Below are 16,576 nucleotides of genomic sequence, written 5' to 3'. Positions count from 1 at the left end.
ACACCGATGGTTAGTCAGGGAACCGGGCTCCGAGGGGCCAGGCCACCAGCTAGTGCCCACCGTGCCCTGGGGACTGCCACAGGCCTCACCTCTCAACGCCACACTGATGGTTAGTCAGGGAACTGGGGCTCCGAGGGGCCAGGCCACCAGCTAGTGCCCACCGTGCCCTGGGGACTGCCACAGGCCTCACCTCTCAAGGCCACACCGATGGTTAGTCAGGGAACTGGGCTCCGAGGGGCCAGGCCACCAGCTAGTGCCCACCGTGCCCTGGGGACTGCCTTCATGCCAGGCCACGTGGATGGGGCAGCTCGGGGACACTGCAGGACTCCTCACCTGCTGGTTGCACACACCCTGCCCCCCAGAAGGCGTGGTCTTGGAGAGGAGGGGAGCCGAGCTTGCCTGTCCTGATCAGAGAGCCCCCCCACCCGTGGTGCCAGGCTGGCCCTCAGGCTGGGGCTGGCGCTGCGGGAGGAGGGGGCAGGGAGGAGGGTGCGGGGAGGAGGGGGCGGGACTGCTCGGACAGCAGGCCTCGAGCTTCGCCCCGGACCCCGCGGCCCAGTGCAGGGGAGGTGCGCAGGGACCTTCCTGTCCTCCCTTTGGAGAGCTCTCTGCCGCCCCGCGCCCCATCCTCGGGCTGGGTGCCCGGCCCTTGTCCTCAGGGCCCAGAGTCCCCAAGTCCACCCTCGCTCTGCGACTTCCTGCAGCAGGATGTGCTCGGTCAGTGATTCCGGCGTTTGTCACCCACGTCGAAAACATGGTATTTTTGACGAGCACTTGAGAAACAATCCATCCACACCCATCTACCCAAACAGCTCTGATTTTGAATAATTCTTTTGAAATGGAGTCTAAATATATACAAATAGATGTTTCTGAAATGTCACGTATTCTGAATAGATTTGCATGAGAAACGGCTCCTGAGGAACGGGATGGGGGCCGGTAGGCTTCCGAGGACGGACGAGGGTCCCCGTGGGTCTGAGGGACCGAGTCCAGTGCCCATGTGCCTCCCAGTCCCTCGCTGCCCTTCTCTGAGCTGCCGGACCTCACCAGGGCCTCAGGGACCAGCACCCACGGCCTGGGTGTAGGCAGCAGCGCCCTCTCTGCACATGGTTTAAATGGAGCCTTGGTCCCATGGGCACCTGGTGGCCAAATGTCCCTCGTCCCCTCACCCCCACTCCCTCTTTCTCCCAGGGAGCCCCTGCAGCTGGAGACAGGCTCCCCAGCCCCTCTGCGTTTCTGTCTATCTGTCCTCCGTCCTCGGTGAGAAGCTGCCCCGACCTGGCTGGGGGCTACGCGGCTGCTCACGTTTAAGGCCAGCACGCTGGGCTCCTGTCTGCGGAGGAAACCCCGTGGGCCGCGCAGTGAGCAGGGTGACGTCACCGCCGAGCACGGAGGGCTCCTGTCTGCGGAGGAAACTCCGTGGGCCCCGCGGTGAGCAGGGTGACGTCACCGCCCGGCACGGAGGGCCCCTGTCTGCGGAGGAAACTCCGTGGGCCACGCGGTGAGCAGGGTGCCGTCCCCACCCGGCACGCTGGGCTCCTGTCTGCGGAGGAAACCCCGTGGGCCGCGCGGTGAGCAGGGTGACGTCACCGTCCTGCACGGAGGGCCCCTGTCTGCGGAGGAAACTCCATGGGCCGTGCTGTGAGCAGGGTGACGTCACCGTCCTGCACGGAGGGCCCCTGTCTGCGGAGGAAACTCCGTGGGCCGCGCGGTGAGCAGGGTGACGTCACCGTCCTGCACGGAGGGCCCCTGTCTGCGGAGGAAACTCCGTGGGCCGCGCGGTGAGCAGGGTGACGTCACCGTCCTGCACGGAGGGCCCCTGTCTGCGGAGGAAACTCCGTGGGCCGCGCGGTGAGCAGGGTGACGTCACCGCCCGGCACGAAGGGCCCCTGTCTGCGGAGGAAACTCCGTGGGCCGCGCGGTGAGCAGGCTGATGTCACCGCCCGGCGCGGGCGCTCCTTGAGGGTGACGGTGCATTCCTTGGAGCACAGCCTTGGTCCCCAGGGGAGGCAGCGGTCTCGGCTGTGACTCTCTGGCCCTCCTCTATTATCTGGGCTCTGGGGTGACAGCGGAGCTGCTCTCAGCCACGCCCCTGGCAGGGCTGGGGTCACCCCCTGTGCCCTGCTCTGCCCAGCCCTCCCTGCCGCCTCCACTGGCCGTGCCCTGGACACCCTGCACCCTCATCTTAGTGGAAGGGGGGCCAGGTGGAGGGTGGCCCCTCTGAGGGGGCCCATTGGACTGAGCCTGGGGTCTGTTCTTTCTCGCCGTGGACACAGCGCCCACCTTCCCTGGACCCCACGGTTGGAACAGCTGGTCCGCTGCTCTAGGTCATTTTGTTCCCATTACGGCTTGCCCACTTCAGGGCAGCGGTCAGCCAAACATCGCCCCCATCTTCAAGAGGTCTAGTGGGTAAGAGGCAGTTGCTGAGCTGGTGACAGCGGCAAGTTTTGTGCAGGGGGAAGCAGGGGGCTGGGGGCCCCTAACGCCGCAGGGAGCATCTGGGAAGGCACCCTGGAGGCGGTGGCGCTGGAGTTGGGTTTTGGAGAGCGAGTGAGAGTTCTCTAGGTGAAGACACAGAGGCAGAGGGAGGGGAAGGCCCTGCAGGGCTGGGGGCTGAGAAGCCCACCCGGCCTGCTGCCGCTCGGGAGCAGTTAGAGGCAGGCCAGGCTCTGGGCTCAGGGGGTGGAGCTCTTCCCCAACCAGCTAGTCAATTCAACAATTACTGCGCCGGGATGCTTCTGACCCGCACGGATGGCACTAATTGGGCCCCAATCAAGAGCCTAATTCAGGTTAATTGGCTCCCCACCAGCCTCCTTCAACGAGGTGCTGTCATTTCTGAGTAATTAGAGCAGAGTGCAGGGTGCACCCAGGGTGTGGAGAGCGAGATTGGGGGCAGGCAGGAGAGCCCCTCCCGGGGTGGAGGCAGGGTGGAGACGCCCCCTGCCCTGGCCTCTGCCCGTGCTGTCCCCTGTCCCTGCGGGGACTCCTTCCTGCTCTCTCCCTCCCGTCTGCTCCCTGGGCAGCTCTGTCCCAATGCCACTGCCGAGGGGCTGAAGCCTCAGTGTTTGCATCTCTGAAATGGGCGTTTGGGCCCCTTGCAGGGCTGTTCTGGGGGCTGTGGTCAGCGTGTTGGACCCAGTACCATCCCCAGAAGGACCCAGACCAGCAGCCATTGGGACAGGGCTGCTCTGTGTCTTGGGAGCGTCTGTGAGGACCACGGTCCCCGGGGCCTTGTGACAGCCCCAGGGGAGTGGGTCCAGGCAGAGGCCGGGGGCTGGGCTGTCCACCCAGCCCTGCCCCCAGAGAGTGACCTGTGGCCCCTCGCTGCCTGGACACGCCCAGCGCAGGGCTCAGCACGTTGGAGGCATCGTCACTCCCCAGGGTCTGCGGAGGAGACGGGCTGGGACTAGGTCTGTTAGCACAGGCTGCCGTAACTGACCCCACAGAGGGGCAGCTGAGATGGGGGACATTTATGGTCTCACGGTTCTGCTGGAGGCCGGATGTCCGAGATCAGGTGTCAGGAAAACCGGCTGCTTCTGAGGCCCCTGGTGAGGGAGACTCCGCCCCAGGGTCCTGTCCTGGGCTGGTAGACGGCCGTCTGCATGGTCACACTGTGCTCTCCCTGTGTCCCTGCGTCCAAACATCCCCCTCTCCTAAGGACGACTGTCAGATTGGGTCGAGGCCACCCTAGAGACCCACTGTCACTGGGTCACCTCTGTAAAGACCCCCTCCCCAAATATGGTCCCATTCTGGGGCCCAGGGGGGTTAACATATATTTTTGGGGGGATACAATTCAATCCATAACACCAACCTCTCAGGTCAGTATTCTGAGCACTGGCACAGGGTCCGAGGGCTTCGTGTGGACAACCGCTTCCCCGGTGCAGGGGCTACTGAAGTCCCGGACAGGCGCCCAGCCTGGGTCCCGGGCCCTCCCGCCTGTAGAAATGGCCGAGCTCCCTGGGGACGGCTGTGCCAGCCCTCAGCAGCACCTTGGGCGCCTTCCCAGGCCCCCGCCTTGTTGGACACGGTGATATTTAACAGGAAAACTCATCATGCCTCCTCAGGAAGTCTCCTCTGTGCTTCCCCAGAAGGTCACCCATGTGGCCAATCCATTTTCATTGGGAGTCGGAAAGGTCAGCCCATCAGTGGAGGCTGTGTCCAGGGGCGGCCGCCTGCTCCCGGAGCTTGGACTCTCTCCATGGCGGAGGCGGGGTGGGGTGGAAGGTGCAGGAGCTGGGGGGGCAGAGCAGAGAGGCTGGGGGGGGCTCTGCCTCGTGCCGGGGGGGGGCAGAGCAGAGAGGCTGGGGGGCTCTGCCTCGTGTCGGGGGGGGGCAGAGCAGAGAGGCTGGGGGGCTCTGCCTCGTGCCGGGGGGGGGGCAGAGCAGAGAGGCTGGGGGGCTCTGCCTCATGCCGGGGGGGGGCAGAGCAGAGAGGCTGGGGGGCTCTGCCTCGTGCCGGGGGGGGGCAGAGCAGAGAGGCTGGGGGGCTCTGCCTCGTGCCGGGGGGGGGCAGAGCAGAGAGGCTGGGGGGCTCTGCCTCGTGCCGGGGGGGGCAGAGCAGAGAGGCTGGGGGGCTCTGCCTCGTGCTGGGGGGGAGCTGGGGGGGCAGAGCAGAGAGGCTGGGGGCTCTGCCTCATGCTGGGGGGGAGCTGGGGGGCAGAGCAGAGAGGCTGGGGGGCTCTGCCTCGTGCCGGGGGGGGCAGAGCAGAGAGGCTGGGGGGCTCTGCCTCGTGCCGGGGGGGGGCAGAGCAGAGAGGCTGGGGGGCACTGCCACGTGCCGGGGGGGGCAGAGCAGAGAGGCTGGGGGGCTCTGCCTCGTGCCGGGGGGGGGCAGAGCAGAGAGGCTGGGGGCTCTGCCTCGTGCTGGGGGGGAGCTGGGGGGGCAGAGCAGAGAGGCTGGGGGCTCTGCCTCGTGCTGGGGGGGAGCTGGGGGGCAGAGCAGAGAGGCTGGGGGCTCTGCCTCGTGCTGGGGGGGAGCTGGGGGGGCAGAGCAGAGAGGCTGGGGGCTCTGCCTCGTGCTGGGGGGGAGCTGGGGGGGCAGAGCAGAGAGGCTGGGGGCTCTGCCTCGTGCTGGGGGGGAGCTGGGGGGGCAGAGCAGAGAGGCTGGGGGCTCTGCCTCGTGCTGGGGGGGAGCTGGGGGGGCAGAGCAGAGAGGCTGGGGGCTCTGCCTCGTGCTGGGGGGGAGCTGGGGGGGCAGAGCAGAGAGGCTGGGGGCTCTGCCTCGTGCGGGGGGGGAGCTGGGGGGGCAGAGCAGAGAGGCTGGGGGGCTCTGCCTCGTGCCGGGGGGTGGCAGAGCAGAGAGGCTGGGGGGCTCTGCCTCGTGCTGGGGGGGGCAGAGCAGAGAGGCTGGGGGGCTCTGCCTCGTGCTGGGGGGGAGCTGGGGGGGCAGAGCAGAGAGGCTGGGGGGCTCTGCCTCGTGCCGGGGGGGGGCAGAGCAGAGAGGCTGGGGGGCTCTGCCTCGTGCTGGGGGGGAGCTGGGGGGGCAGAGCAGAGAGGCTGGGGGGCTCTGCCTCGTGCCGGGGGGGAGCTGGGGGGGCAGAGCAGAGAGGCTGGGGGGCTCTGCCTCGTGCCGGAGGGGAGCTGGCAGCACGGGGGCTGTGGGCACCTCATCAAAGGCCTGTCTCTGCCTCCACCATATGTCCCAGCCCGAGCATCTGGCAGCCCTGGGCCCAGCCCATCACCGTCCCCCCCGCCTCTGCCCCTTAAAGTCGCAGGCGAGGCCCATTGCAGCTTGCTGGTGGGGTGGGGAGGGGCCGGCAGGTAGGAGCTGAGCATAAGCCTGGGGGTCTGGGCCGTGCCTGCTCACCTCTTTCCCTCCAGGCGCTCTGTCCTGCTTCTCTTAGGGTCACCGTCCACTCCAGCCCAGGGGTTGGGGGTGAAGACAGACGTGCAGGGGCCAGGGAAGGACAGGCCTGAGTGTGGGTCACATGCCCAAGCAGGGGCTCGCTGCCACTGTCCAGCACGAGGCCCACACGGAGGCCCCAGGAAGGCTGATGCGGGCCCAGCAGGGTGGGCGTGGGCACGACCCTGGCAGGTGGTTGGAGCGAGGCTGGTGCAGGGTCTCGTCAGCCGGGCTCTGCCTGGGCCCCGCGGATGGGAGAGCTGGGGCAGCTGCCCCGTCGCACGGTCAGGCCCGGGTGCAGGACGGGGTTCGCAGGCAGACCGCCTGACCCCAGCTGCTGTGTTCCGTACGGCCAGCTGCTGCCTCCCTTGGGCCCCCAGATCCATGCATTCGGCTCCTCAGGGCTCGGTTTGCATCAGCATTTGTTCAGGGAGCGGGGAAAGGGGTGCTAGGAGGGCCGAGGACACCTCAGGGCACACCCTTTTGTGAGGGCTGTGCTGTGGCTGAGAGCGGGCTTTGCTGCTGGGTTCGAATCCTGGCTCTACGGTTCACGAGCTGGTGGCTTTGGGCAGGTCACTTCACCTCTCTGAGCCCTCATCTGCAGACAGGGTGTCCACGGGACCGGCTGCCCAGGGCTGGGTGAGGGTGAGGGTCACGTGAGCGAATCCACACAGCCTGGTGTTTCACACCTGGTACGGGCTGGGGAGGGCGCCGTCCTGCCGATGGGGACGACAGAGGTGGGCATGCTCCCGGGACACGGACACCAGGCGGCGGCCCCAGCATGCTGACCACGGGTGCCGTCCCTGGTCCTGAAGCCATCCTATGCCCAGAGCCCCTTTCCTGTGGCCTGACCCTGAGCCCTCGCTTTGCCAGGAGGCCTGTGGGTTTCTGACGGCCCCCTGCCCCCAGCTGTGAGCTCCTGGACGGAGCTGATTCGCTCTGGGCCTCCTAGTCCGGCCCTCCATGCCCCCGCCCGCACACAGCCGGCATGACCGCGGCAGTGTGACCCAGGACAACAGCTGGAGAGCGGGGAGACCTGGACTTAGATCTGCCCGCACCCTCTGTGGGGCCATGGGCAGGCCACCCCGCCTCTCTGAGCCCAGGTCCCGGCCTGAGGCAGAGGGCTGGGACGCAGGCTTTCCTGATGGTGCGTGATCTTTAGTCTGCTGTGTGGGTCCGCCCCAAAGTGGGGGTGGCACTGAGGTGGCTGAGATGGGGCTGTCATCCAACCAGCACCCCCGAGATCCAAGACACCACTCTAGAGCAGGACCTGGGAGTTCACCCCAAAAACTCATTGTGGACACCGACCCCCAAACCCAAGTTCAGTCCCACCTATTCCAGGAGCACCCCACACCCAGGACCCCGTCACCAGCAGTCTCTCCCCGTCCCCGCACGGCTGCCTGGCTGTGCTGCCCTCCCAGCCTCCACTGTGTGCCACCGCGAGGCAGCGAGTGGACAGCAGGGTGGACAGGTGGCGGGCGGACGGAGGACGGAGGATGGACAGATGGGTGGATGGATGAGTCACCAGCCCCAGCGTCCACCCAGTGACCCAGGCAGGCGGCCGGGGGCTCCTTGACTGTCCTGCTTCACTTCCCTGGCTCGTCTGTCACAACCAGGCTCTGAGCGGTCCCCTCCCGGTCTTGCCTCTGTCCCTTCAGACCTGCCCTCTTCAGCTCTGGGCCCTGCCTTCCGAGGGACAGTCCTCCTCCTGACCGGTCACCCTCTTTCTTCTCCCTTTTCCTACCCCCCCCACGTGCTCGTCCTCCGAGTGGCCGCGTCACTAACACTGTCCTGAGCGCGTCACTCCCTGCTCACAGTGTCTCACAGTCCTGCACGGAGACCCGGGTGCTGTCCAGGCCCCTCTGCGTCCTGCGGGCCAGTCCCGCCCGGCTCCCTCTTCCTCCCCTTCCCCACCCCACTGCAGCCCCCCAGGGATGCGCCCCATTACTTGAAGCTCCTGTCCTGCCCAGGTCCTCTCTTGGTCCTTTGCCTCTCACCCCCCAGCCTGCCTAGGGGGTCCCTGCTACCCCGGGGGGCCCAGATGAAGGGGCATCACTTTCTTCACGTGGCCTCTCAACCCCTCCCTAATGAGTCCCCGGCTCAGCGCGGGTGGTGGGGCCCAGCACTCGCTGGTATTAGTAACAACCGCAACCGTGTACAGGAACAATTAGAAGACTGGTGAAGACATGTCTAGTGTTTTCAGAGCCCAGGCTTGTGCCCTCCACACATCGTCTTAACTGAGGCTTTTAGATGCCTTCCCTGGAGTCTGTGGCATCATTTTGGTGCTTGCAGAAGGACCCAGGGCACCAATAAGGGGTGTGGTTCTGAGCCCCCTGCTTGAGGTGACAAGCTGAGAACCACAGCAGTGGCTCTGAGCTGGGACAGTGTCCTTCCTGTGGGCCTGGCCCCAAGCCCAGCCCAGAGCAGTCCTGGAATGAGCACGTGTGCCAGCTCAGGGCAGAGCCCTGGCAAGGGACAGGTTCTCCCTGGGCCCTGCCCCAGGGTGGGTCCAGCCCCCTGTATGCCACAGTCCCTGGCAGGCATGAGCCAAGTGCCCCACCCCCGGGATCGGAGCCGGGGGGTGAGAACAACAACCACCTTTCTCTCTCCCAGCTCCAGAGCCAAGTGCCCCACCCCCGGGATCGGAGCCCGAGGGGTGAGAACAACAACCACCTCTTTCTCTCTCCCAGCTCCAGAGGCACAAGATCAAGTGTTACTTCCTGTCGGCTGGGGTTACTATTCTGCTGGTCATCATCCTCATCATTGCCACCTCTATCCGGAAGTGATGCCACCTGTGGTAAGTGCCCCCCTGCCCCCACACCATCCACCCCTCCGTCACCACTCATTCGTCTTTCCATCCATCGTTCATCCATCCATCCATCCACCTACCCATCCATCCATCCGTCCATTCGTCCATCCATCCTTCCATCCACCTACCCATCCATCCATCTGTCCATTCGTCCATCCATCCTTCCATCTGCCTGCCTGTCTGTCCGTCTGTCCTTCTGTCCACCCACCCACCCCCTCTGTGTCAGGCCCAGGTCAGGCCCAGGTGAATCACCAGTGGACGTGGGAAGTGGGAGACCTCTTCTCCTGGAACTCACAGCCATGGGGCAGGCCAACCGGAAGCTTCCCAAAGGTCACGAACTGGCCATTCCCCTGGACCGTCAGCGAGCCAGGGTGTTGGGTTGTGTAGTGGGCGTGTGCAGGGGGCAAGGCCCCCAGTGGGGAGAGTTAGTCAGGGAGCCTCACTGAGACACGTCGGGGACTGGGGAGGGGGGCCCTGGGCGGGGCCAGAGTGGCCAGTGGGTGGGGACAGAGCGCGCGGTGTGCCGGGGGGACAGTGTGGAGCCACCGCGGCGTGCTGCGCAGGCGTCTGCAGTGTTTGTCGCTGGACAACAGAGCAGCCTGCAACCATCTTCCAGGGCTCCGTGGGGCCCTGGCGCCCCGCCCCACCCCCAGGACTCAGTTTCCTGCTGAGAAATGGGGCTAGGCATCTGTCCTCTCTCCCTCACAGCTGAGTTGCTCTGAGGACAAAGGCAGATGACAGCTAAATATAAACAGCACTTTCAGGAAGAAAGAGGCTCTGTTCCCACGTGGGGGTTATTATTTCTGCAGGGAAAGCAGTCTCAGGGGGGGGGGGGCGGCTCAGGCTCCCTGGCTGGGAAGAAGCTGGGTGCACACGCCCGTGTCGGCGTGAAGGGCGCGGCCACCCCCATGCGCCCCTGCGGGGCCCAGCGCTTCCCTGCTTGCTGCTTACCCAGCCTGGTGCGCACGGGGCGCTCCCTCTGCTGGGGCAGCGCTGCCACCACACAGGCCTCCGAGGGGGGTGCCTGCCCTGAGTCTCCAGAGTGGGGACGATGGTGCCCAGTGAGCCGCACTGCCCTGCGAGGTGCTGGGCTTGATTTACAGCTACTGTGAGAGTTGTTCTGGGATCAGGGTCAGGCCCCAGCGTGGGTGTGGGGTCGGGGCCAGGCGAGCGCGCAGGGTCGTGACTGAGCCTGTGTTAGGGCTGGGCGTCCTCTGCCCTGGTGGCATCTGGACAACGCGGGACACCCGGAGCCCATTCTGGTTAAGCCCACAGTCTCTGCTGGAGCCCCCCCTTTCCCACTCAGGAGGGGTCAGCTGTTCCCAGAGGCACCTCCAGGCCGGTCACTTGCTGAGGAGGGCTGCAGGGAGCGTCCCAGCTCAGGCGCAGCACATGGGGACGGGAAGAGAAGTCCTGGCAGTTCAGGTCCCCGGCGTGTCTGGGGAAGGACGGTGCTCTGCCTGTCGGCCTGGCTGCAGGAGCCCCGTGTCCCCTGCCCGGGTGCTGCTGGCTTACGGCGGCAGGAGCCCCGTGTCCCCTGCCCGGGTGCTGCTGGCTTACGGCGGCAGGAGCCCCGTGTCCCCTGCCCGGGTGCTGCTGGCTTACGGCGGCAGGAGCCCCGTGTCCCCTGCCCGGGTGCTGCTGGCTTACGGTGGCAGGAGCCCCGTGTCCCCTGCCCGGGTGCTGCTGGCTTACGGTGGCAGGCGGGGGGGGGGGGACGGGGCTGGCGGGCAGCCAGGCAGGAGCACGCCTGTCCGGGGTGCATCTCGGCTCCTCTGGGGAAGGAGCTGGTGGGACCTTGTAGAAGGTGAGTCCTTGTGACCTGGGACCTCCCCACCCACCGTCCTGGAGCCCACGACTGTAGGACCTCTTTCCATGTTGGACTTGGTGGCCGTGGACTTGTCTGTGGGCGCCTGTGGGACATGAGCTCTCAGTGGTCACTGAGCGTGGCACAGGGCATGGAGAACGAGTGAGAGGCAGGGCGTGGGGCAGGCAGGTGCCCGTCTGTGGGCCTCAGTGAACAGACAACCGCGTGTCCCAGGAGAAGTCAGGGAACCATTTTTCACGAGCACAAGAATTTAAAGGGCTAAATGGAGACTCATAGCAAATCACATTTTTAATGTTTTCTGAAAGCCATGAAAAATCGACCTCAAAGCCATTGATTTCCTTTTGGGAAGTGTGCGGTGGGGGCTGCATCCACACGCCTCCCTATGCATGTGCGAGTCATCTTGTGTATGCGTGCATGTGCGTCTGTGCGTGCATGCATGTGCGTCTGCGTGCATGCGTGTCTATGTGTGCATGTGCGTCTGTGCATGCATGTGCGTGCGTGCATGCGCGTCTGTGCATGCATGTGTGTGTGCATGTGTGTGCGTGCATGTGTGTGCAGTTGACTGCATGTGTGTCTGTCTCTGTGTGTGCACTTGTTTCTGCATGCATGTGTCTGTGACTTACACGTATTTCTGCGTGTGCACGTGTGCCTGTGTGTGACTGCACAAGTGCCTGCACACATGTTTATGCACGTGTATTTGCGTGTGGCTGCATGTGTCTTTGTGTGACTGCACACGTGTCTGCATGAGCACGTGTGTCTGTGTGCACATGTGTGTGCACACACATGAGGTCAGGAAGGAAAGAGCCTCTGGAACTGCCTGGTCCCTCTCTAATTTGAGTAAGGGGCTGGCGCATGTCCTCTGGAAGGGCAGGAGATAGCTGTGGTCCACGTGTGTCTTCTGCTCACTGAGCAGCTGGTAGGGGCTTCACGTGGGATTGCCTCACGGAGTTGTCACTGCGGCCCCCAGGGAGCGGCGGATGGGTGAGCTGGCACGTGGATGGAGGAGGCACTTTCTTGGAGTGGCAGCGTGGAGGGCTGTCCACAGTTGGGACTGCTGGGGAAACAGTGCTCAGAAGGCTAAGTGGCGGCCAGAGCCACCCAGTGGAGGGGTCAGAGCCAGGTTCCGCTGGGGCCTGTGTGACCCGGAGGTCGCACGAGGAGGCTCAGGTCTGCCAGCGTGCTGAGTGCCCTGGAGGGCCAGTGGGGCCGTCCTCAGTGTGGGTGCTGATGGTGGCACCTTTCAGCTCAGAAGTTGGGAGATGAATTAGGTGATCTTTCTGTGCTGAGCCAGTCAAAGGCTGGGACAGGCCCCTGGGACCTGGTGACATTGGGCAGCCGTCCTGCATTGCAGGGTTTGGGCTGGCTGCAGGCTGGTGCTGCACAGGCCGCTGGGGCTGGGGCGGTGGGAGCTCCGAGTTGGGGACTTTGCTCCCAGCTCCTCGGCAACCTTCCGACCGGTGGTGTGGGTCGGCTGGTGCACGGAGCCCCCTGTCCTCCATGGGTCTGGGTCAGGAGGCCTTGTTGGGGCTTGTGAGGCCGTGGCGCCCTTGTGCACACACTTGGTGCATAGTAAACGTGCATTTTCTCCCTCCCCGGACCCGGTCTTGGCCTCTGTGCTCTGTACAGCCGGCCCTGCCCCACCTCACAGTGCTGGCTGGGAAAGAGGCTCTGCTCTGGAAGGAGGGGCTTCAGAGGGACCCGCAGGACCCCCTGGGCCAAGCCTGCCATGCCAGCATCTGAGAGTCGGTGCCCTCAAGACACCCCCCACCCCGAGTCTCTCCCTGTTCAAAGCAAGCTGTTTTGCTTCCGGGTGCTTCTCAGTAATTGCAATAATAAATTGAATAATTAGGCTAAATCCACAGAAGAGAATTAAATATTAATTTCTAATAAGCTATTCAGAGTATCACCAGCAAGCACCAGCAGAAGGTGTGTGTGCACTGGCCACTCCCGGGCGGGCCCCCAGAGCTGGGGTCTGGGGCGTTCTCCCCGGGCCTGACTGACCCGCACGCGGCCTCGGTTCAGCAGTGCTCCCTGGGCACTGAGAGGCAAAGAGAACAGGGGACACTTGGGGCTCTGGGCTCTCGTGCAGAGGGTGCCCCTTGAGGAGCTGACTGGGTCCTAGGGAAAGGCATTCAGGCAGAGGGAGCAGGGACGAGCCCAGGCAGGGCCCAGCGTGCGGGTTGGGGAGACTGCCAGGGCCCAGGTCCGAGGGCTTCAACCTTGACTGGAGACGGTGCCGGGGACAGCTCTGCTGGTGGAGAGTGGCCGTAGGCAGGGAGCTGGGAGGAAGGGCGTGGGGACAGGGCAGAGGCTGAGCCAGGTGGGCGGCGGGGTGAGCGGAGGTGGGGAGGTCAGACCCACTTGGACTCGTTCCCGCTGAGCCCGGAGGCCCCGCCGGCCCCCCACGCCCAGGGTCTGAGCCCACCCACCCGGCCGGGGCCTCCTCTCCCGCCCAGCCTCTGTGTGGTCAGTTAGCCGGTCCCTGGGTCGCTGAGTCCAGGCCTGCAGACCCTCCTGTCCCCAGCCCACCCTGAGGAGTCCTGCAGAGAGGTGTGGGCTGGCCTTTCAGAGAGAACCTAGAAAGGCCACACTGTCCCCAGGGCTGCATGTGGTGGGACCCAGGCTGCAGTGCGGTGGCCTTTGTCTGGCTGGCCGAGCAGAAGCCCCCTGCACTCCAGAGCTCATCTCTGCGGGGCCTTCTGCTGCCACGGCCATCACACCCCAGAGCCACGCAGAGGGTTGGGGCCTCCTCCCACCTGGAGGCAGCGGGGTGGTTGGTGTGGTCGCAGGGGTGGCCCCATTCCCGGGGTCCTTCAGGGTCATGCCCCCTCCTGCCTCCTCTGCTCCTGTGGCAGGCCCTCTGGCCTCCTGACCACAGGGACTCGGCAGCCACCACGGCCCACGGCCGGGCGGGGCCTCACGGCCTGGCTGCCCTTCTGCGGGGCCCTCAGTCCCAGGGCTCGGAGTGCGTTTCTTGTTTGTGCAAAAATGGTGCCCGTCACTGTGAACGAACGTCCACAACACAGATAAGGACAGAGGGGATGGCAGAGCCACCCTCGCCCATGGCCGTGTGTCACAGGGCCACATGCCAGCTGTGTGGCCCAGCCCGCGACTCAAGGGGCCGGTGAGCGGGGCCGAGGGAGGGCGCCCGCGGGGCTGTCAGCTGAGCCCCTGGGGTGCAGAGGTCACCAACAGCGAGATGTGGAGGGATGACAGGGAGGGGCTGGAGGGCGAAGGGCAGCTTTGAGGGCAGGTGCAAGGGGTGCTCCCGGTAGGAGCAGGAGGCAGTGGGGGGCCAGGGAGGACTCTGGGGCGAGGACAGACCGGGGGGCCAGATGCCGGGCAGGGGCGGGTGTCTAGGGGTGGCCGCGAGGCCTGGCTGGAGAATGACCAGAGCCAGAGGAGTCCACGCCGGCCCCTGCGGCCACAAGCGGCCACTCCCCTCTTAGGACCTGTTTTCTCATCTGTGAAAGGGGCCCCTCCCGGGGGGGGGGGGGTAGGGCAGCTGCTCTGAGGGCCCTGCCTTCCGGGAGACCTGTCGGCTCCCCGTGCACGGTGGCATGGTGAACAGAGCCAGGCCTGGGAGCCAGCACCGGCCTCTCAGCCACCCTGCCGGTCACCGCCCGGCCACTGCCCAGTCTCTGCCTTACCGGAGCCTCCCCTTTCTCAGCGGCACTGATGGAGACTGTGTTTTTCAGGTCAATGCTGTCGCCTGACCTGCAGGGACCCAGGAGAGCTGTGCACCTGCCCGGGCCCCCCGAGCCGCCCCCCCCCCCGCCCCGTGCTGACCTGCCGACTCCGCACCGGCCCCCCCGAGCCGCCCCCCCCGCCCCGTGCTGACCTGCCGACTCCGCACGGCCCCCCCGAGCCGCCCTAGTAAACCGCCTCTGCTTAGCTTGCTGCCCGTCTGTCTCCATCTGTGGGCTCCGGACCCCAGGAGGGGAGCTGGGCTGCGTGCGCGGGAGGCAGGTGGCAGGTGTGTGACTGTGAGTGTGGTGCCGGCTGAGGCAGGACGTGGGTGTGAAGCCCGTGGGGCTGGCCTGGCCTGGGGCCCGGCCCACCCTGCCCGCGGGAGACCCAGCCCCTTCCTCCCCGAGACCGAGCAGGCCCTGGACCTCCGGAGGCACCCGTGGGGGTTGGAGGTGGCTCTGAAGCCCCTACCTTCTCCGCCTGCTGCTGCCCGGCTGGGGACGGCACAGGGATCAAGGGGTCCTGGCCAGGAAGAGCCTGGGCGGGGCTGCCCCAAGGGTCCCCCTCCTGCAGGAGAGACGGGCAGTGGGGGAGACGCCCCTAAACAGGAGGGGGGTCAGAGAAGCCCCTGTGGGCAGAGTGGGCAGGAGGCAGCCCTCCCGCCGTGGGAGTGGGTGCCTGGCAGGCGGCCTGAGGTCCTGGTCAGCACAGCACGGGGTCAGCACTGCCCCTGCTAGGTCCCCACAGAGCCCAGGACCCCATGCGGGTGGGGAGAGAGTGAGCTCGCCTGGGAGGCACGTCCCAGAAGGGTCTGCAGGGCAGCGTGCCTGCTCAGGTGGGCAGGAGCAGGTGGCCTCTCCCCGCCCGCAGCCCAGACCCCCAGTCCTCTGCCTTGGGGGACGGGTGGGGGCCCTAAAACATGTGCATGCTGTCCCAGTGATTGCTCCAGGGGTTTACGATTCTGTGACACTCTTGCTCAGGGACCACTGAGGTGTGGGCAGTGCAGCCTAGACAGGTGGGGGCGGGCAGACCCCGGCCGAGTGGCAGCCCCCGACCTCCTCAGCGGTGCCACGGTGGCCGGGCAGACCCCGGCCGAGCGGCAGCCCCCGACCTCCTCAGCGGTGCCACGGTGGCCCCTGGCAGACCCCGGCCGAGCAGCAGCCCCCGACCTCCTCAGCGGTGCCACGGTGGCCCCTGGCAGACCCCGGCCGAGCGGCAGCCCCCGACCTCCTCAGCGGTGCCACGGTGGCCGGGCAGACCCCGGCCGAGCGGCAGCCCCCGACCTCCTCAGCGGTGACACGGTGGCCCCTGGCAGACCCCGGCCGAGCGGCAGCCCCCGACCTCCTCAGCGGTGCCACGGTGGCCCCTGGCAGACCCCGGCCGAGCGGCAGCCCCCGACCTCCTCAGTGGTGCCACGGTGGCCTCTGGCTGGCTGCCCAGGCCCCAGGCCCCTCTGGAGGAGGTGCGGGAGCAAATTGGATTTGTGCCTCGGGGCTGTGGGTGTGAGGGGCAGCGGAGGACCTGTGGCCAGCGGCCGCTGTGTCTGAGGCCGCAGGCTGGCAGCTGCTGCCGGCTCAGGGTGGGCTCAGAGGGAGGGGCGGGGCGGGGCACAGGCAGGGCCGGCCCTGGACTTGGGGGGGGGCGTTGTCTTCCTCCAGCTGGGAAACCCGAGGGGTGGAGGCACCGGGTTGGGGTCCTCCATGTCGAGGTCCTCGCTCTGAGGCCATGGCCCCCGTTTGACAGACGAGGACACTGAGCCTGGAGGCAGCAGGGAGGCTCTGCTGGGGAGGACGCAGGCTGGGCTCTGCTTTGCCTCCCTCTACGCTCCACGACCTTGGAGAGGCTGGCCAGCCCTCCTGTGGGACGCGCAGGGCCCCCAGCACCCCCGGCTGGCCTGTCAGCACTTCTCGGGTGGCCTTGGGGGGAGCAGCTCTTCTGGGGTGAGGAGTTCAGGCCGGCGGACCGAGGGCAGCACGGGTCCAGGAGGCAGGCGCCCAGGACGGTGCTGATGTCAGCGGCAGCTGCCACCACCTGGCTGGACTCTGCGCCTCCCCCCTCGAGCGAGGCGTCCGAGTGACCTTCAGCTCCACGCTGTGGAGCAGCACTGAGGCCGAGAGCCACGCTCACCCTCCTCGCCGAGTGGCCTTGGCCGGAGACGCCGGCCCAGCAGGAGCCTGTCGGTTTCGGGTACAGGACAGGACAGGGGTTGACACGACCAGCTGGCTCACGGTGTCCCGGGGGTCTCTGTCCCCCGCCCGTAGTGACAACCAGAGGGAGACAGCGCTCCCGTCACACGCAGGCCCCAGTGAGAACCTCACAGTCTCGCTTTGCCCGAGTCCACCCTGGACCTTTGGCCTGCCGACCACCTCTGACGGTCAGGGTCAGCTCAGTGCAGAACCAGCAGGGCTGGT

General features: G+C 66.4%; 1 protein-coding gene across 1 annotated transcript in view; it reads left to right on the top strand.

Moving 5' to 3' along the window:
* The window catches only part of TSNARE1 (t-SNARE domain containing 1), a 125,717-nt gene extending 111,437 nt beyond the window's left edge, over window positions 1-14,280 (top strand). The window contains 2 exon segments of the mRNA XM_066379665.1: window positions 8,529-8,635; window positions 14,174-14,280. Of these exon segments, the coding sequence (XP_066235762.1) occupies window positions 8,529-8,624 (96 nt within the window). The 3' untranslated portion in view covers window positions 8,625-8,635; window positions 14,174-14,280.
* Window positions 14,281-16,576: the final 2,296 nt, after the last annotated feature.

The sequence above is a fragment of the Saccopteryx leptura genome, chromosome 3 (genome assembly GCF_036850995.1).
Source record: "Saccopteryx leptura isolate mSacLep1 chromosome 3, mSacLep1_pri_phased_curated, whole genome shotgun sequence".
Taxonomy (NCBI): Eukaryota; Metazoa; Chordata; class Mammalia; order Chiroptera; family Emballonuridae; genus Saccopteryx; species Saccopteryx leptura.
Note: the sequence above shows the minus strand (reverse complement) of the source record. Positions and strands in the feature narration are given on the sequence as shown.